General features: G+C 37.0%; 1 protein-coding gene across 2 annotated transcripts in view; it reads right to left on the reverse strand.

The window, feature by feature from the left end:
- The window catches only part of LOC111146645 (ATPase H+ transporting V1 subunit C1), a 41981-nt gene that overhangs the window by 9751 nt on the left and 10770 nt on the right, over positions 1 to 21460 (reverse strand). For both annotated transcript variants that reach the window (XM_022502280.1, XM_022502281.1), the window contains exons 2-8: positions 15583 to 15753; positions 14527 to 14594; positions 8061 to 8146; positions 7340 to 7434; positions 5403 to 5494; positions 4292 to 4390; positions 2451 to 2519 (exon numbers count right to left, since the gene is read on the reverse strand). In XM_022502280.1, coding sequence (XP_022357988.1) covers positions 2451 to 2519; positions 4292 to 4390; positions 5403 to 5494; positions 7340 to 7434; positions 8061 to 8146; positions 14527 to 14594; positions 15583 to 15714 — 641 coding nt within the window. In that variant the 5' untranslated portion in view covers positions 15715 to 15753. The remainder of the gene's footprint in view (positions 1 to 2450; positions 2520 to 4291; positions 4391 to 5402; positions 5495 to 7339; positions 7435 to 8060; positions 8147 to 14526; positions 14595 to 15582; positions 15754 to 21460) is intronic.

The following is a 21460-nucleotide window of genomic DNA, read 5'->3' on the forward strand; positions in this document are numbered from 1 at the left end:
CTCCCTCACCAAAAACCTCTGGGGGACACCAAAGCGTCTGTGGTACTGTTTCCAATAACACAGAAAAGGCCAAAGTTAACTAGTGATCAGACCTGGTCAGACTACCTTCACAAGGAAAAGCAGACAAAAAGGAAAGTGGCAATCCTGAGTACAAGTGAAAAACACCTGTCTCTGAACAGTTTTTCCAACAAGAAGCAGAACAGCAGCCCAGCCTCCACTTCCTTGGCCATAACTGTGCACAGCACTGACACACGGCTCCGCGCTTCTCCATACAACAATGCTGGGAGTTCAAAAGTGTCCAATGAGTTTAAGACTTAAGTAGAATATTTTACAAATAGCTGGATTCTAAGCATTTTTTAAGTGAAATTATCTCCTTCAGATTTGAAGACCGTATTTTTCAATTCATTCTTCTACCTCACAATTTCACTTTCATCTTCACTGCTCCCAAGAGTAAGGACTCAAGTGCCAAAAAGCAACAAGTAAAAGTTCTACTTACTTGAAAGTACTACTACTTACACGTGACTTAAAAATGAAGCACTTTGAACAATTACTAGCATATAGAAGCAACTCAAAATCGTTAGTTATTATGATAAGCTAAAAATCCAGCATCAAATCTTAGAGATGCTTCCTGAACAGAGGACAAAATTCCAAATTAAGCCACCCCAGCCTGTCTGCCCCACATGAGTGAACCAGCCTGTCACAGGGCTAGGGGAGCTGCTGCTGTTCTTGTGGACTAAATTTAAACAGCTGAACTTCCATGTCAGTGGTTCCAAGTGTCTTCTGAATGGAGACGCAAGCAAAACAGAGGTTCTCACGGACCAGTGGTCAGGGAGCACTTACTCGTCATTTAGAAGACAGGTGCTGTCTATACTGAACTCTTACTGGTTGGGATTTCTTTCCTTTAAGCTACTAGAGTAATGTTCAAGAGATGCGAATCTCTGAAGTAATATATTTAAAGTCCTTCTTTCAGAGTAAATCTGAAACTTATCTACACACCACTCCCCTGGACTTTGGGTCTGGCATATATACAACCTGTGAGGACATTCTGTAAACACTGGGTCCTTGGGTCTCCTCCTTCACTGCCTCTCAGACATAAAGTCAACCTCTATGGCTTTAATGTTCTACAGAGTACAAAGGTATAAGAAGTTGTCATCTGTCAAGATAAACAGCTTCAGTGGGAAACTAATATGAAGATTAAGGCTTTCCCTTGATCTTCAGCTGGTGTGAACTGAAGGTATTCCCCAAACTGGGGGGGGGGGGGGGGTTGTGATGGGGAGAGGTTTGTGGTTTAGTTCTCAAACAAAAATCAACATTTGTGAAACTACAACAATCATATTACCTTATATTTTGTATAACTTATCAAGCCTTAAAATAGTCTCATCGTGTGTACTGGGAAGGTGCTATGTGCATTTTACAGACAAAGAAAAATGAGGCCCAGAGAAGGTAAAAGACTTACCCCAAGTCACACAGCAAGTTGGTAGCAGAACCAGCAACAGAACTCAAATCCCTGGATCCAGCACTCTTTCCATTATACTAAGCTACCTCCCATATGACACAATGAAACTGGAAAAGAAAATATTGCATGGGCCTAACCTTACTGATACCACCTCTTTACTATGTGCTATACCTTTTTCTCCCCACAAGTTGCCACCTCTTGAGGCACAGCCATACAGAAGAACCATGGGGGGCTGCATATACACTGTATTTAATACTTTCTCAAAGAACATCTCATAGTACAAGACCCAACAATAAAAAACCTGACTTTTAGTCCTAATTTGTCACTGGACATTGGCACAGCCAATGCAGTCAAATGCCTTGGGCCAACTATTGAATTCTTCTGTATTTTTACTTCTTTATCCACAAGAATAACTGACCCAACTCTTCACAGAATTGTAAATATCAAATTAGACAATGTATATCAAGCCATAAATTTAAACACTTAGTACAAGTTTTTTTTTCAATGCAAAATAAATTAGGTAGAATCCACACTCACTGGAAAGTGAGAGCAACATGATACTCTAGCAGCCATTTTGATACACTTCTTTTGCAAGAGAAATGAAGAATTATAGACACGGAGTAGATATACAATAAATATCGAACAAAGAATTTTCAGAAGGTGGCACAGCATGGCAGAAAAAGTACCATACCAGTGACCTGGGTTCTAATTCTAGCCCTGCCATTAATGAGATGTGTGACTCTGGGCAAACCCCTTCACTGCTGTGGCCTCAAACTTCTCCATCTATAAACATGAGACAGTACAGATCAGACTGTACAAGGTCCCTTCCAGAGGTCTGTAACTGTGATAACTAAAGTTAACTTTATAAGGTGAAAAAGATGATCCTGAAACCACAAATTTACCAAGAAAAGATAAAGCTATTTCCTAACCCAACATCCCAATTATAAAAAGGAATTCTAGGAAAGAAACGGGTTTTACAAAGACTACTACTCACTTGCTAGACCTTGGAACTACCATTTCAGCTAGTGTTTCGTACTGCTTAATCCAGTCATTGTGGTTTAACCTGCAGAAAAAATACAGTAAGTAGCGGAAAAGAAGAAACAATCCCTGCCACATCCAGAAAGAGAAAAAAATATGGGACAAACAGGAAATTCAACTAAGTATACCTCAAATCTATGTAACCAAAAACAAAAAAAACACTTTTTTGAGTTTTATACTGAGAATGAATTTCAAACACAGTGAGTGGTGAAGCAGGAACTACAGTTCACCACTCTTACATCCAGTAACTATTGCAAAAGAGGCACATCCTAGAACTAAGTTTGGAAAGGAAGTAAGCAAAGTACAGATTTTAAATGACTTTCAAACTTCAGAGTTAACATGCATTACCTTATTAAAAATAAATTAATTTAAAGGCCCTATTGAAATCTCTATCATGTCTACTCATTCGCTGGATCAAACTGTATTTACTAAAAGCACAGCGTACCAGGAAGGATTGAGTAAATTAGGTGACAGCAAACCATGCTGTGCAGAACATTGTGCAACAATCCTCCATAGAGACCAATGGTTTTGGGTGTGTGCAGACAGACAGTTATGTTTGCAATTTAATGAACTTCAGTATTTGTAGGTCACAGAGGGAATAATTCAACACGTAAGGTATCCTAGGTCCTATGTGTCAATTACAATGTACAGAAAACTAAAAATTTCTGATCTTAAACACAAACTTTCAATAAAGATTGCAGCAAATCTTTCACCCAAGGAACGTTATTTTCCTACACAGTATAAAGACACAGATATACAGAAGTTTATTATAAATAATCAGTGCTCTAGTATTCTGCAGTAAAGGGAGAAAAGCTGATGTCAGATAATATTGCAGACATGGTAAATTCAATGCAGGTGCTTTTTCCCAATCTTCCCAGTTTCCTAACCAGATAAAAAATGCAGAGCAAAGCAAAGGATGAATTTGTGCAATGATACTATGAAGAATCCCCAAATCTCTCACCTCAGTTCGGATCCTCCAAAGATTTCCTGACAGCAAGACTTTAGTCCAAGTCAGAAATGAAACCATTAATAGTGCTTCTCTCTCATACACACTCGTGCAATGTGCACAGAGTTCTAATCCTTCCTACGAGTGTCCAAAGGTCTCATTTTACCAAGATTCACTATGATCAAAGACTAACACAGAAGACCTAATCTGAAGATTTCAAAGGGTTCTCTAACCTGGCAAACCATGCCCAGAGCCTATGCCTGTTTTCGTAAAGACAGTTTTCCGGAAACAGAGCCACATCCATTCTGTAGGTACTGTGCACGGCTGCTTTCAGCTACAACCAGAGAGTTGACATGGCAGGGGTGAACAGCCGTTGAGACCCTTGGGCTTGCAAAATGTAAAATATTGACTATATGGCCCTTTAAAAAATAAATTTGCTAACCCCTGGCCTAATGCATCCTTTGCTTCTTAAAGGGTTTAATTCATCCTAACCAATCATGAAGATTTTTCAGAAAAACAAATACAAAGAGCTTCTTACTTTGAAAAATCTAAAATCTGTATTTTTTTTTAAATCCAACAATTTAGCATTATTTAATTTTTAAATAAGCCCACTCTACTAACCTGCTAACTTGGATTAGAATCACAATTTGTAACTGATGTCTCCGTTACCAGATTATGAACTCAACTCTACTACATTTGCCATAGGAATACATGTTGGTTCACAGAATGAAGGACAATGTAACAGTCCCTTTACCACTGGGTTCTAGTGGACACTTCAAATTCCAGTATCAGATACTAACATTTTTCTTATATTTTAACAAGTAAAAAACTTTTGTAATTAAAGGACATACTTGGGAACTACAACCAGTAACGTGACGAGATACTCTGAATCAAGAACAAAGTCGTCCTTCTTCACAATTTCCGCTAAACTTCTAGTCAGCAAACTTCCTCTGAGGAATAAGAAAAAAATAATCAGGCTGGTAATGCCTCCATAACACAAGTAAAGAAAGAGCAGGCTAATTACATTCACATATATATACTATATATACATCTTGTGAAATGGATTAATCTTATTAATGTCTTTACTTTGTAAGAAGTCAAAATTTAACTATTTCCCACCCCCACTATTAAAGAAATGTCAACATTTATCAAAATTTGCCTCTAGTATCTCCCTTTGTGTTTGCTTTAATTCTTATAACTCAACTCTTCTCTTGATTACATACATAATACCTCGACTGGGCAAGTGTTATTCATTATATGTCAATTAAAGTCTATTTCACGATAATTACAAAATTATATCATCTAAGGACAACCTCTGATTTTCCTCCCTCTCCCTGGGTATCATCTGATACTAGGCAATTTTGGTAAGTTAACCCAATAATCAAGTCTTTCAAATCAGTCTTCATTTGGTCTCCCAGTACATTTCATAATGAAAATGACTTGCCCTGTTTGTACCACTGATGGTATCCAACCAATTTTCCCTCTGGAATATGAACATGTAACTTGAACAGTTAAATGCTTAAAGCTACATTTGCAGTAGTCATAGTACAATGAGATCATGAAAACATGTTCTAGTTTTTAAAAACCAACATGTAAAAAAGCTGAATCTGCAAAACAGAAAAGCACATAAATTACACTGTAAAAGGATTCTTTGGTAGAATTCTTTTAAGCAGCAGGTAATTGTTACGCAATTAAACTATGATTTAATTTAAAACAATTTCAGACAGTTTTTCGGTAAAAACTCAAATGCATAAAGGGATAAACTAAACAAGTACAATAAATCAGCCTCGCATCTGTTTTGACTAGCCTGAGTTATAAACTTTTCTCCAGAAGTAAACAAACACCATTCTGATTACAGAAACAGCATAAACTGGAATTCACTAAACCCCAACAACAGCTCGCTCAGTGCATGCTAGAGTGCTTCCCCAATTCTTAATATTAACATATACTTGATATGCTTACGCATTCTTCCGTTCCAAATTCTGAAGATTTCCTTTCAAGTTATTATATGCGGATGCTCTAGATTTCAGGTCATTGTCAATTTGAGTCACTCCCTTTAAAAATGAAAAAGAAAAATAAGCAAAATTTTCCTAAATCTGCCTATACTAACACAAATAAAGTAGCCGTACCTCAATATTTACTTTAAAAAACACCATCACTGGTTGCTGATATAAGAACTATTATTTTAAAAGCACAACTTTAAAAGGTCATTTTAAAATATAACCTACTTCATTTTTAAAAAATGAAATTTTTTCCATTTAAAAAATAACCTACTTCATTTTTAATAACCCTGATAATTTCCATATGAATCTTTTCTACCAAAGATAAAGTTTTAGTCCACATATATTTTAATTACTGTTATGACATTACCTCTTAAAACACGTAAATGGAACCTAGGCCACTGGGTACAGAAATTATTGATTAAGAGGCTTTAACTTCACAAGGCTGAAGGATGAATTTCCCAAAAGTAATAAACCACACAGTTTTGTTGTTCACAACACCAGTATTCTTACACAAACTATTTTTGCAATTAAATTACAACTGTGGATGAATATATTTATAAATGTTACAGAAGCTGATTTTTCAAAAAGAGGCCATTTCTAAAGCTACTAACAATTTAGGAAGAAAGTACAAATCGCAGATTTAACATGTGAAGAACTAGTTTCAACTCAGCTCTACTATTATTAGCTGGGTGGCACTGGGGTAAGTCAATTCACCTGTGTGAGCTACTGTCCTCATATATACTAGTATCAGATAATGATTAGATCCTTGATAAGGATCAAAAGAAAATAAGGCTCAGTGATACTAAGAGCACCATATTATATAATCAAACTACTCATTTTCATTAAATTAAAATGATGACTTCAGTTTTAAAATCCTTAATAATCTACTCATTTATATATTTAACTCTAGAGCATAGTGTTCAAATAGTCATTGGGAGCCAGGAAACAAATCTGTCCAAGTGATTTAAACCATAGTTTTCACCCAGATTATAACAATGTTGACAATTAAAAGGGCACTATTTGCCCTGTTTATAGCTTCAGGTAAGACTTTTACGTTTTCTCTCAAGTTCAAGGACTACAATATAAAAGGAACTCTTAACTTGGTGAGTTCATGGATGAACTTTACAGATCTGCGCACGCCCTGAAACTGTACATAAAATCATGTGTATGCGAATACATGCATTTTGGGGGGGGGCAGGTAGAGGACTGATATAGTGAATGTCAAAAGGGGTCAGAGAACCCATAAAGTTTAATGTCTAATTCAGACTATACATAACCCTGCTAAAGTAATCATTGTCATCTACTTGGATGACTACTAAATCTTCGATTCCAATTTCCTGTTCTACACAATCTCAATTACCCTTAAATTTGTATAAACAATAAACATAGAATTTTAAAGTTTACTTTCTTACTTAAACACCGCTGAATACAATATTTAAGTTAACCACTTAAGTAAGTGGTTAACTGAAAGTAACCACAACTTGGATAATGTACACAGCAAAAGTGTTATATTTTAACATCTTTCTTTTTTGGTAAAGCTGTACTAAGGGTAGCTCCCATTTGCATCAATCATGTACCATTTAGCTGCTTTGTCAAAGCCTAAAGAGTATTTCCCAGCTAAATACTTACAAAATAAATAAAGCCATTATAAATCAATGTGTCCTACTCGTGTCATTTTTTTTTTTTTTTAAGATTTTATTTATTTATTTGAGAGAGAGACAGTGAGAGAGAGCATGAGCAAGGAGAAGGTCAGAGGGAGAAGCAGACTCCCCTTGGAGCTGGGAGCCTGATACGGGACTTGATCCTGGAACTCCAGGATCATGACCTGAGCCGAAGGCAGTCGTCCAACCAACTGAGCCACCCAGGCGTTCCCCCCGTGTCATTTTTTAATCTTACCTTGGCAATTATTTCAGAAATATTTTTCAGGGACTGCTTGATTGGATACTTAGCCATGTCCCACTGAAACCTTGTTATATAAGTAACCAAGTCAACTGAAATAAGGAAATAAATTAATTACCGAGAAGCAACAGACTGTTTATAGTTTCCAACACAGCAGTAACTTTCTAATGCTGAAATTTGCTTTGAGAAAATCAGTAAAGATGTCATCATCGCTGGAGAGTCCTGATTTTAAAAACGTGGAACTGTATTAAGTAACATGGATTAATCAACATTTTTATCTTGTAATCTGACTGAATCTCTTCTTACTCAAAATTCTGTATTTTTATATATACACGTGTATGTGCATATTAGTGCTCCTTCTAATCTGAGGGCTTAAAAAACAGAAAATGCATATACCCATGATATGTCTCATATGTAGGAGAAACAGACACAAAGAAACTACTGGAAACTATCTCCTCAATAAGTAGAATTTGACAAAAGTATGTTCTTTCTTTGCCAACTTACTCCAAATGAAACTAAATCTTTTAAAACCAGGTGATAATTGTTTCTAGAAGTCCAAACTTCAACAATCTTCAAAACACAAACCCTTCCACATTCAAATGAAAAAAATAAAAAATGCAGAGTCAAAGAGACACTCAACAACTATTCCCTGTTTTTGTAGCTAAGTCATTCATTCACCTTATGTAAGTCAGTATCAAATCCTGAAATATTAGCTTACCTCCATTGGCCAACAGATTCTCTTGAACTTTATCTTTACTATCCTCCAATACATCAGCCATGTACTGAGCCACTTTTTTAACCACCCTTGGGAGGAGAAAGAAAAAAAAAATCAACAACCATTTTCAGGAAAAAGACCTAAATTCCATGCTATACAATGAACATATCTCATATACACATGAATCTATGTATGTTCCCATTATACCTATCTGTATAATACAGAACAAATGAGTCATTACTTCTATAAAAAGGTTTTAAGGATAAAAGTGACAAAGATTTTGTTATATATGTGAAGATCAACTGAGTAACTGTAGAATTTTAAAGAGACTACATGCGGTATGTTTATTAAGTCTAGAAAGAAAGTAATGACAAATTAGTGAGAAAAATACACTGGGTCAATGAATCTGACTGCAAGGACCAACAACAAAGGACGGTGGCTGGGAGCTAGCATTCACCACTAAACGTGTTTTCACTTAGGACAAAAGAGATCTGACAGGCAACAGAATACAAGCAACCGTAATGATGAGTTGCTGTATTATTTATTCTTTAAATATTTATTGAGCATCTACTATGTGCAAGGAACAATGTTAATGCCCTGACTACTGAGGCACCTAGATATCCCCTTGTCAATCCCTTCATTTTATGTAAGTAAAGATGCCAAGACATAAAGAGTACAAATGACTTAATCACAAAAAATCACAAAGTCACAAAACCAGCTAATGGCAGAGCTGGGAGTAGAAACATGCTGTCTGGACTTTGGTGTTCTTTCTCCAGTTCCATGTCTGCCTCTAGCCCTGGTTGGGATACAAAAGTAAACAAGACAAAAAACAAACAAACAAAAAAACCACACACACACACACAAACACACACACAAAACCCCCCACCAGTTAATTACTGCTTAAATCAAAATGGAGAGATACCAAAGACACAAATGACTAAATACAAAGCAATCTATGGTTAAGTGCCAGCTGAGAATACCAGATTACAGAGAGAGAAGCATAAAGGAAAAAGGGACCACTTCCAACTACTGTAATCAAGAAAAGCATAATGACTCATGAGCAGGGCAATAAAGGACAGGAATGGTTTTGAAAAGGTGATCAGATGGGAAGAAAGTATATTTTTGCTGCAGGGCATCCTCTGAGTCAAGATCAGGAGGAGAAGAAAAGAAAAGGCATTCAGAGGATGACAAGGGATCCAGAAATGCCCAGAGTGCTGTGTTGAGAAGGGAAGTTAGGCTGGCAAGGACGCCTGGAGCTGGACTGCAGATAGCCAGCCTCTGATGTCAGACTTCAGAGAGAAGTGTAACATGGTCAAAACAGGGCTTTAATCTGAGGACCACAAGTTCAATGGCAGGGAGGGTAGACAAATTAAACTCCTGCAAGGGAAAGGGCGCCTCGTGGCTCAGTCAGTTGAGCATCTGACTCTTGGTTTCGGTTGAGGTCATGGTCTCATGGGTCCTGGGGACGAGTCCTGTGTCTGGCTCTGTGCTCAGTGGGGAGTCTGCTTGAGATTCTCTCCCTCTGCCCCTCCCCTAACTCGCACACATGCGCCCTCACTCCCTCTCAAATAAATAAATAAATCTTTAGGGGAAAAAAAGAGAAAAGACAAAGAAACTCCTGTAACATGAACCAATAAGGGCCAGAAAAAATCCTATGCTAAATGAACTCAAACCTAATCAAGTACAACTACAGAAAAAATTATGTAAGCTGCTAAGTCTTCAACACATTTAACTTGGGATTTGTACATACACTTGGCTGTGTCTCCAAAATTCATTTATCCCTTTAGAGGAGACAAACCATTATTCCCATGTAACTTCACAAGCGTCTTTTAAACAGAACCATTTGCTATGAACATGCAAAAATGGTCATATGTTTACCACAGAAATAGTTCAGAGTGTAGAATTGCCTTGTGTCAAATTTATAAACTGAGTGTGTAATTCAGAACGTCCCAATTTCCCTGTGCATCTCTACAAGAGTATCTATGTCAAAGTACACATGGTTGCCTCGAAAACTGCTCTGATGATTAGATTACTTGATAAGTAAAAACTGGAATTTACTCCACATATCACAGCGTTCAGACTTTAAAAACTGGAACATTTAAGTCATTTAGCTACCATCTGTCAATTTTACCAAGGTCTAACAACTATAGGATTTTTAAATTCCTCATACGTTTCAGAAAAACTGACAAAGACAAGATTGCATAACAGTGCAGAAAAGAAAAGTGGACAAACTGCATAGGTAACTTTTAATTCCACAACCAAATGAGCTATATTTAACCTAAAAACTTTCCAGATTCCTTCCCTAAAAAATGTGAGCAAACCTTACACTCTATTCAGGATACTGCAGTGGTGACTTAAAGACCTAGAGCGCCACTGAGGTGATTAATAAGGTTCCAAATAATTACGTTCTCAGGGACCTCCCTTCCTCACTGTGATGAGGGGATGGGACTGTAGGGAAGCTCATCAGCTCAGAGATGACAACTACAAAGGGTTTCCTCAACTAAAAATGTCTCATCAAGAAACCAAGAATGTTCACACCATCAATTATTTCCAGATTTGCCCTACAATGAATGCATGGACTCACCAACTGCAAAGTTACTTTTTCTTTCATCCTTTCACTCATTCTTCTTGCCAAGTCCCTTGTCTTATTTAAGGCTTTTATAATAATATATATTATAATATCTCCTGCTTAATCCACTGTACACCTGTCTCCTAACTAGCTTTTTTGCCTCTGATATTAAAGACCATCAGTACATCTTTAGGTCTACTTACTTACTACACACTGCTATGTTCAAAGGTCTCTTTGCCACATCAGCCTCTATTACCCAGAGATGTCGCATTATGGTGGTTCTATCAGAAAAGCCTAATAGCAAACATAGGAAACCCTTCCAAGCAGACTCAAGAATAAGTTCCCTTAGAGCGCCAATCAAATATACATTTCTAAGACTCTCCAAAATTCCATATCTTACAAAACTGTACTTTTTTACTCAATCCCTAAGTATTTAAATGCTCCCTATCCCAAGAGTCAAAGGGATTGCAGACAAAGGCCCATCAATCAAAATGCAAAAAGTGATCAAGGATCCCATTTCCATCTTCAGCTGAAATAAAGAGCAAGAAGGTATCAGGAGTGACTAAAACTGTAGTTTAGAAAAACTCTTTTACTATAACTGAATTTTAAAGATAACATTTTATTGGGTCAAAGACTTAAAATTGTTAGGATGCCAATACTCCCCAAACTGACCTACAGATTCAACACAATCCCCATCAAAATTCCATCTGACTTCCTCCCAATAATTTGACATGATCCTAAAATTCATACGAAAATGAAAGGAGTTTAAGAACCGCCTTTAAGGGACGCCTGGGTGGCTCAGTTGGTTAAGCAGCTGCCTTCGGCTCAGGTCATGATCCCAGCGTCCTGGGATCGAGTCCCACATCGGGCTCCTTGCTCATCGGGGAGCCTGCTTCTCCCTCTGCCTCTGCCTGCCATTCTGTCTGCCTGTGCTTGCTCTCTTTCCCTCTCTCTCTCTCTCTGACAAATAAATAAATAAAATCTTTAAAAAAAAAAAAAAAAAGAACCGCCTTTAAGAACAGTTCTTAACAGGAGTTAATAACAGTTTAAGAAAAACAGAGAATTCACACTTCCTGATTTCAAAACTTACTACAAAACTGCAATAATAAAGACAATGTGGTGCTGGCATAAAGACAGAAATAAGGATTAGAAAGAAATGTAAAATAAAACTGAGAGACCATCACTAAACATTTATGTTTAGTTGGTTTTCAGAAGAGGGCCAGGACAATTCAATGGAGAAAAAAGTCTTTTCAACAAATGGTGCTAGGACAACTAGATACCCACATAAAAAAAACAAAACAAAACAAAACAACGAATTTGGGACTCCCACCTCACATCATACACCAACATTAAAAAGGATGTAATAAGACCTGTGGCACCTGGGTGGCTCAGTCAGTTAAGTGTCCAACTGCTGATTTTGGCTTAGGTCATGATCTCAGGTTTGTGGGATGGAGCCCTCCAGCGGGCTCCATGCTCAGTGCTGTCTGCTTGAGATTCTCTCTCTCCCCCTGCTACTTCCCCTGCTCGCACACACACACACTCTCTAAATAAATAAATAAAATCTTAAAGAATAAAAGGGGGGGATGTAAGACCTAATGTAAAAGCTGAAACTATAAAACTCATGGAAGAAAATAAAGCTATAAAACTGTGTCACTTTGAATTAGGCAATGGTTTCTCAGACATGGCATCAAAAACACAAGCCACAAAAACCAGATACATTGCACATAAAAATTAAAAATTTTATGATTCAGGGGCATGTTGCTGGCTCAGTCAGTGGAGCATCGAGTCTTGATCTTGGGATTTTGAGTTTGAGCCCTACACTGGGTGTAGAGATTACTTAAAAATAAAATCCTTTTAAAAAATTTTGGGAGGCACCTGGGTGGCTCAATCGGTTAAGCATCCAACTCTTGATTTTAGCTCAGGTCATGATCTCAGGGTCTATGGAGCCCCATATCAGGCTCTGTGGTCAGCAGGGAGTGTCCTTGAGATTCTATCCCTCTCCCTTTGCTCCTTCCCCTGTTCGCATGCGTGCACTCTCTCTCTCCCTTTAAAATAAGTAAATAAATTTTAAAAAATAAAAAAATTGTGCCTTGAAGAACACTATCAAGACAGTGAAGACAACCCACAAAATGGAAGAAAATATGTGCAATTCACATCTGATAAGTGATTTGTCTCTAGAATATATAAAGAATTCTTACAATTCAACGATAATAAGACAATTAAAAAATGGGCAAAGGGTCCAATAGACATTTCTCAAAAGAAGAAACACAAATGGCCAGTGCAAATGCATGAAAAGATGCTCCACACATCACTAATCACTGGGGAAATGCAAACAGGAAATGCAATGAAATAATACTACATCATATCCACTAGAATGGCTATAATAAAAAAGATGACTGGTAAAAAGTCTGTCAATAATGTGGAGCAATTAGAACCTCTATACACTGTTAGTGGGATTATAAAATGGTGCAGCCACTTAGGAAAAATTCGTCAGTTCCTCAAAATGTTAAAAATAGAGCTACCATATGACCCAGTAACCCCACGCCTAGGCACATACCCAAGAGAAATGAAAACATAGGAATTACACAAAAATTTGTACGCAAGGGGCGCCTGGGTGGCTCAGTGGATTAAAACCTCTGCCTTCGGCTCAGGTCATGATCCCAGGGTCCTGGGATCAAGCTCTGCATCGGGCTCTCTGCTCAGCGGGGAGCCTGCTTCCCCCCGCCCCACGTGCCTCTCTGCCTACTTGTGATCTCTGTCTGTCGAATAAATAAATAAAATCTTTAAAAAAAAATTTGTACACAAATATTCATACCAGCATTAATCTTATTAGCCAAAAAATGGAAATAAACAACCTAAATGTCCACCAACTGATAAATGGATTAATAAAATACAGTATGTCTATACAATGGAATATCCTTTGGTAGTAAAAAGAATTATCGACACATGCTACAACATGGATAAACCTTGAAACACTATGCCAAGGAAAAGAAGCCAGTCATTAAGAGGCCCCATATTGTATGATTCCATTTATATGAAATGTCCAGAATAAGCAAATCTTATACATATGTCAGAAAATAAAATAGCAGACAGGGAATAAGGGGGACAAGAAACAGGAGGTTTGTGATGGTGGCAGTGGGAGAGTGATGAAAATGTACTGTACTGACTGTGGCAATGGCTGCACAACTCTTTGACTTTAACTAAAAATCACTGTACAGGGGCGCCTGGGTGGCTCAGTGGGTTAAAGCCTCTGCCTTCAGCTCAGGTCATGATCTCAGGGTTCTGGGATCGAGCCCCACATCTCTTCACAGCGGGGAGCCTGCCTGCCTCTCTGCCTACTTGTGATCTCTGTCAAATAAATAAAATCTTAAAAAAACAAATCACTATACACTGTACATGTGAACTGCATGGCACATAAGTTATATCTCAGTATCAATATTAAAAAGACAGTCACCATTTTCATACTTCAAATAGCTGTATTTTATTGTACATAAATTGTACCTTCATGGGGTGCCTGGGTGGCTCAGTCAGTTAAGAATCTGCCTTCAGCTCAGCTCATGATCCCAGGTCCTGGGATCAAGACCAACATTGGGCTCCTTGCTCAGCAAGGGAGCCTGCTTCTCCCTCTTCCTCTGCCCCTGCTACTGTGTGCATGCTCTCTCTCTTTCTCTCAAATAAATAAGATCTTTAAAAGTAAAAAATTTTTAAAAATTTAAAAAGAATCTCCATTAAAAAAAAAAACTATACCTTCATAAAGAAGATTTACAAAGAAAAAAAGTCCTTATTTTCCAAAACCATTCCAATAAGCGAAGTATTACATGTGATAATAAACCCAATGTCCAGGTAGCCTGATAACAGTGACCCTCATGTGGCTCCAGTCTACGCATACAAGTACATTACCCTTCTACAAAGGCGTCCAGTTTAGCCAGTTCATCCGACAAACCAACCAAGACATCCAGTGTGCCAACCTAGAAGGGAAATATACCATTTTACTACCCAGATTTCATTCCCCCCCTTTTGTTTTACAAGGAGATACAACATCTTGATTTAGAGACCACAAATCTTAAGTTTTCCATATCTTAATTTCATCATGTGCAAGTGTGGTTAAAAAATGTTTGTCAGATGTTTCAAAGCTATTTATATGTATAAGATAATCCTCTAATTCATGGGTACAACCACTATTTAAGATGTGCAGATTCCATAATGGGAGGCCTATGCCTCTGCCTGTACTGCCCAGTGACAAGTGCCTCACCTGAGGTCATGGTTACAAAAGCAGCACTTAAATAGGGGTCCATGACTATCAGTGTCCCAAAGGAACTTATAACTCCCCAAATATTAAGAACCAGCAGTTTTAAGTATTTCTTAAATGAATATGATGTATAAACTGCCTGCTAAGTTAACCAGCAAAATAAAAATATGATTTTTTCCATTCTGTAAAATTACTGAGAGCCTGCTTCCCTTTGAGGCTGTTAGGTTATAGACCTTCAAGAAATGTTAAATAAATTAACTACATTAAATTACTAGGTGAGATCTGCCAAGTATGATTAAAGAGGTACAGTGTTAAAACACATTACTGAATATTATATGAATTCAATTAACAAAACATTGGGTTCACTGTGAAATTTAATATATATTACTAAGACTTTTCACTTCTGAAGATCCTATTTGTAAATGTAATGTATCAAATATTTTCATAAGATTTCGCATCACAATTACAATTTAGAAAAGCACAAAAGTCTTAAAAAATGTCCTCTCATTTTGATAGTTTACTTCTAAAATCTCAATTTCCTCATTATTTAAAAACTGAAGATCAAAGAGACAAGTTTTCAATTATGCCAACAGCTAGAAATGAGCTTTTTTTTTTTGAAGGAACCCCGATATCTCATTTCTTTTCAAAGGTAAGCAGAGACCTCTTTGTGATGAACTCATATGCTATTCTGCACCACGCAGTTTTACCTTTAAGTCAGGAATGTTAAACTTTGAAGCAAGAGCAAGATTGTTGTTCTTTGTAGTTGCTGCGTGCAGTTTCTCCCAAGTTTGCTGACATGTTTTCTCTCCAGGAGCAGATATAAGCCAGAACTCAGTCATATTTGTTACTAAGTATTTTTTCCAAAACCAAGAGTGACTCTGAAAGGTAAACAAAACAAAAAATACCTTCAATACCATTTGTTTCGAAAGTATTTCAGAGTCAGAGGATAAGATAAGTATTAACCTGTTTCAAAATTAATCCAACACTGGCAGATGATCCCAAGCAAAGTCAAATTTACTTACCTGGAAGTAAATCCATATATATGATAGGAGGGGATTTATTTATGATACTAGAAAAAAAAAATGACAGACTTTCCACATGAAATATTTAATTTTTTTTTAATTACAGAACATCTAAAATGGGAATTACTCAAAGAAGTGAAACTGAAAATACCAGCTACCAACAGTTTCATCACACTAAAGAAGTAGAAGAGTCACAAATTTATAGGTTTATCTTAAAAACTTTTAAGATGTAAAACCAAAATAGGAAATTTAAAAACATGTGTAACTTTTACCTTTGAGAAGGTAACTCAAGGTAGGTAACTCCTCTGAGAAGGAACTGAATCACTGCATTTTAACAGTACCCACTAAATAAATTTGTCACATCTGGCTTAGCAACTCCTACAAAGTTACCAAATTGGTTGTTAAACTTAATCCATATTCAACCTAAAGGAACCTCTTCAAATCCCTGGCATATACTTAGTAGCCATCAAACATTTATAAATTTGCAAAAAAAATCTTGCCAATTGCCTCACACATAAAAAATACGATGGGGGTGGGGTGGGGTGACACACCACCACTGGATCTGAGTGAGAGGCTGTGGATCCCCTTCCAAAAATTCCATTAAGACACAATGAACCCTCGGGTGCCTGGGTGGCTTAGTCAGTTAAGCTTTTGCCTTCGGCTCACGTCATGATCTCAGGGTCCTCGGATCAAGTCCCACACTGGGCTTCCTGCTCAGCAGAGAAGTGGCCTCTCCCTCAACCAGCTGCTCCCCCTGCTTGTGCTCTCTGTCAAATAAATAAATTAATTAAATCTTAAAAAAATAAAGTCACAACCACCCTCTTCTACAACTTCCCTCCCTTCCTCACTCCCTCACACAGAAAAATAAAAGTCTAGAGTCAAATCTATTCAGAATCTAAGTAGGTAAAGTACCAAACTCCTAAAAATGAAAATGTTACCATATCATTATTTCCATTTTAATATGTCTTCATTAGAACCACCATAAACTTTCCGACTACCAGTGATTGTTGAGGCTCTCCTGAATAGAAAATAACTACCTTACAACATTGTCCTGATAACAAAAATGTGGAAAGACTCTATAAATTTAAATTTCCTTTAAAATGTAAAGTATTACAGCTAATCATAATGGACTTTTATCAATTTCATAATTTCACTCAACCTATTTTTAGATTTATAACTGAAGTAATCCCATGCAATTATTATACAACTGAAAGTGCATTCTATATATTTATCTTTTTCCAACTTCTGTATCTATTATATACTAGGTACTATTGTAAATGTTTTATACATTATTATCTCGATCTTCCCAACACCTCTGAGATACATATCATCCTCCCCACTTATAGATAAGAAATTCAGACAGGTTAAACTGGTATAAATATAGATGGTGGTATTACTATCTCAGAAATTTTACTCTAAAATGATTTTTCCAACATTAACGATAAAGATGCATTTAAGAGCTACACTCTATCAAATGATCAACAAAATAAACACAAGACTTGTTCGTGATGGCAAGCCCTGACAAAGCATTTGGTCTGGCCAGAAAACAGTACAGATTAACTGGCCATCCATGGAAGGAAGCCACTCAGAGCACCAACTTCTAAAGAAGCCATCCAGAGGTAAGCTTTGACTTGAAAACAAAACCATTTCTAGAATACCTGAGAAACTTCAAATGTTAAATTTTAAAGCTATTCTATAAATACCATTCTACCCATATTCTTTTCCAACTTAATTTTTTCATTCAACCTGTTTTCTGGGATTATTCGTGGTGATCCATATATTGTAGTTCATTCATTTTAAGTGCTATAAGGTATTTTATGAATAACATAATATTTATTATACATTTTCTTCTGGAAGGATAGTTACATTTTACTTTTTTGGCTATTATAAACAATTTGCAGTGAACAACCTTGTGCATGTCTGTTTTTGTGAAAGAGTTTCTCCAGAACAGAGAGAAGTAAAACAGCTGAATTGAGTATGATAATATGGTAGACCATCTTCAAATATGGAGGTGACAAGTCTTTCCATGCTTCAATACAATGTGACTGCCACTCCTCCCATCAAAAGGTGGATTCTATTTCTTCTCACCTACAATCTGGGCTGGTCTTGTGACTTGCTCTGACCAACAAAACTCAAGGAAGCCACACTATCTGAGTTTAGGGCCCAGGCCTCAAGAGGCCTTGCAACTTCCACTTCTGTTTCTTGGAAGGTCCCCAGATCACCATAGAAGGAAGCATGTAGTCTAGTCTATGGGAAAATAAGAGGCCACAAGGCAGAGAACCAGCAACACTAGGGCTGACAACCAGCATACGCTGTGAAACAGCTGAGTTTCTTGAAACTTCCAGCAGTGAATGTTCCAGCTGAATACAGCCCTATCAAGCCCAAATGGAACAATCAGAAAAAGCACTGAGAAAACCCAAAGAATCAGGGGAAATAAGAAATCACTGTTTTAAGCCATTGAAGTTTGGGGTGGTTTGTTACATATCAGGAGATAATGGACAAACCATCATCAACTTTGCTGGGTACTGTCAAACCGTTCTCCGAAGCAGTTACCAACTGAAGTTCCCACACAACTGTATACATTGTTCATAAATAGATATTTACAGGAAAATAAAGAAACATGTATAGGAGAAAGGTACATCAGCTATGTATTTAAGATTTCTTTAAAAAAATATCTGGGGCAAATATGGCAAAAATGTTAATACCTGTTAAAAATCTGAGTAGTGGGTACATGGATGTCCGCTGATGTGAAATAGTTGAGCTTTTCTAAATACTTGAAATATTTCAAAATTAAGCATTTTAACTGTTATAAGAACATAATTACCTTATGATAAAATAAAACAATACCTAGCAAATTTATAAAAATTAAATTTTATTAAACTTTCAAATGGAATATCCAGAAGAATAAAGTAGTCTTATTAATATGTTAATCCTCTGACCACAATTTTGTTTTAATACTAGTAGGCGCTTTCTAACCTGTTTATGTTATGACCAAGCATAATAATATACTGAGCAGAAACCTTTATGATGTTCTGGAATTTTTAAAAAATATTTTAGGGTCGACATATTCAGCAACTCTAATCACATAAGGTTGTAAGGTAAGAGCTTGGGCTACACCTATATTAACTACAGGATCCATTTCAGTTAAGTTGCTTTTTAAATTAAATTCCTGATGAAATGTTATGGGTCAATCTCCTGCTTTCCTGTCATTGCCTAATCCTGTCCTCTACTGCCTAAAATCCTGGGTCACCTCACCTAAGCTGCTCCAAACCTTGCTATCTTTTCACTTGTCTTTGGCCACTTCAGCATTGGCTTTTCCCTATCTCCTCCATTTAATATTCTTATATTTATCAAATCTAGCTTTTTTAGCCCAAACACCAATTACAGGACTACCTTGAATTTTAAAATTCTTGGTTTATTAGAAAATCCAATAACATCTTTCAACCTCTTTTAATAATTCAGATCTTCTATGTAACAGTGGTTTTTGGAAATTTGAGGTTTTATTGTAATTATTTATACAAATGATTCAGTTAAATTATATCTGATGACATTTTATACGTCTTCTCCCCTTGAAATAGCAGGTGATTAAATTCTTCCTGAGATTTTTAAAATTATCCAAACTGCAGCTTCTTCAAAGACTGTAATAATATGAGCTATTACAGTAGATGTCACTATCATACCATTTAGAGTTCTAGAAAATCTTTCATCCAATAGGTTTCCAAAGTATTTCAAGAAATTAAAAAAAAAAGAACCCCATTTCTTATTTATTATTTCACTGAGCTTTTATCAGGATCAAATGAAATAATGTCATGATAATTCTAAGCCAAAGTAGAGTCCAGTATTGTCTAGGAAAGGGGTACCTGAGTTTGAGCCCCACCTGAGATTACTAAAGAAAAAAAGAAAAAAAAAAAAAACCATTAAGAAAATGTCTAGGGAACTTACAGAAAGTATTCTAATTCCATTTTTCTTTTTTTTTAAATTTTATTTATTTATTTGACACACAGAGAGAGAGAGATCACAAGTAGGCAGAGAGGCAGGCAGAGAGAGAGAGAGGGAGAAGCAGACTCCCTGCTGAGCAGAGAGTCGGATGTGGGCCTCGATCCCAGGACCCTGAGATCATGACCTGAGCCGAAGGCAGAGGCTTAACCCACTGAGCCACCCAGGCGCCCTCTAATTCCATTTTTCAACTAGAGCCCTCTCCAGGGTCTTTTTGGCGATGGGGAGGAAGAGGTGTCCTCTGTTTGGTACTCTGTTATACACATCTCCTATACTATCTCATTTAATTCTCAAGACAGCCCTATGAGCTAGGCAATAATACTTGGAAAGGTTACTAATTTACCAAGGTTACACAAGTGGCAAATGGGGTTCAAATCTCACTGTGTTGGACTATAAAGGCTATGTTCTTTCTATTGGGTCATGCTAGAAGAAAAAGTTCTGCACTCAGACCCACCTGAGCTCTCCTATTTGGAGAGATCCACTTGTAACCTTAAACCCCTTCGTCCTGTTTCCTTCCAGGCTCCCAGCAACCTGTAGGCCCAAGGAATTCTGCTAGATAAGGGGACCTGATTTGAGCTTCCTTTCCCTTTTCGTTTCAGCAGGATCATCACAATTTCAAAAACAGCAACACCCAGCATCCCAAACTATCCTAGCTGCTGGAAGAAACAATGATATCTCCAAACAGAAAAGGAAAGTAAAATAAAATAAAATAAAATAAAATATTCAAAAGACCTAGAGATAGAATTTAAATTAAATTTAAAAAGAGACCTGGATTTCAGAAAGGAAAAAGTCACAAACTCTGAAGTCCATAATAGTTACAATCTTAACTTTATCCATTCTCATTAGTTTCCTCATCTGTGCAATACTACAAATCTCTTCACAGAGCTGCTGGAAGGAGTCAACAAAATGATGAATATAAGAAATGCCCACGAAAACAGCATCAGTAAGTCTCTTGCAAAATCCTCTTTTCTCTGTTTCTGAACAATGTCCACTGTCATCCTGTGGACACAAGTCACATAAAAAAATTCTCCTTGGGTGCCTGGATGGTTCAGTGGGTTAAGCCTCTGCCTTCAGCTCAGGTCACGATCTTATGGTCCTGGGATGGAGCCCTGCATCAGGCTCTCTGCTCAGCAGGGAGCCTGCTTCTCCCTCTCTCTCTGCCTGCCTCTCTGCTTACTTGTGATCTCTCTATATATATCAAATAAATAAATAAAATCTTTAAAAAAATTTCTACTTGAGGGGCACCTGGCTGGTTCACTTGGTAGAGATGTGACACCACATCTTGGGGTCACTGAGTTCAAGTCCCATGCTGAGTGTAGAGTTTACTTAATTTAAAAAAACAAAAAACAAACAAAAAAAAAAAACCTTGAAATTTAAGAAACTTTAGGCTCAGTTCCAAATAAAATTTATCTTTGCAGACAAATATTAGTACATGCTTTTTAGATCAGCAAATGAAATCCATATTGCTAAACACCTTTCCCCTTTTATCTCAGCTGTATGGAAACAGTCAAAACTGGGTGTCCACTGGTTATCTTCTCATCACAACACAGACACTTCCACCTCCTCT

Source organism: Enhydra lutris, unplaced genomic scaffold, assembly GCF_002288905.1.
Source record: "Enhydra lutris kenyoni isolate GAN:26980312 unplaced genomic scaffold, ASM228890v2 scaffoldscaffold14, whole genome shotgun sequence".
In the NCBI taxonomy this organism is placed as follows: domain Eukaryota; kingdom Metazoa; phylum Chordata; class Mammalia; order Carnivora; family Mustelidae; genus Enhydra; species Enhydra lutris.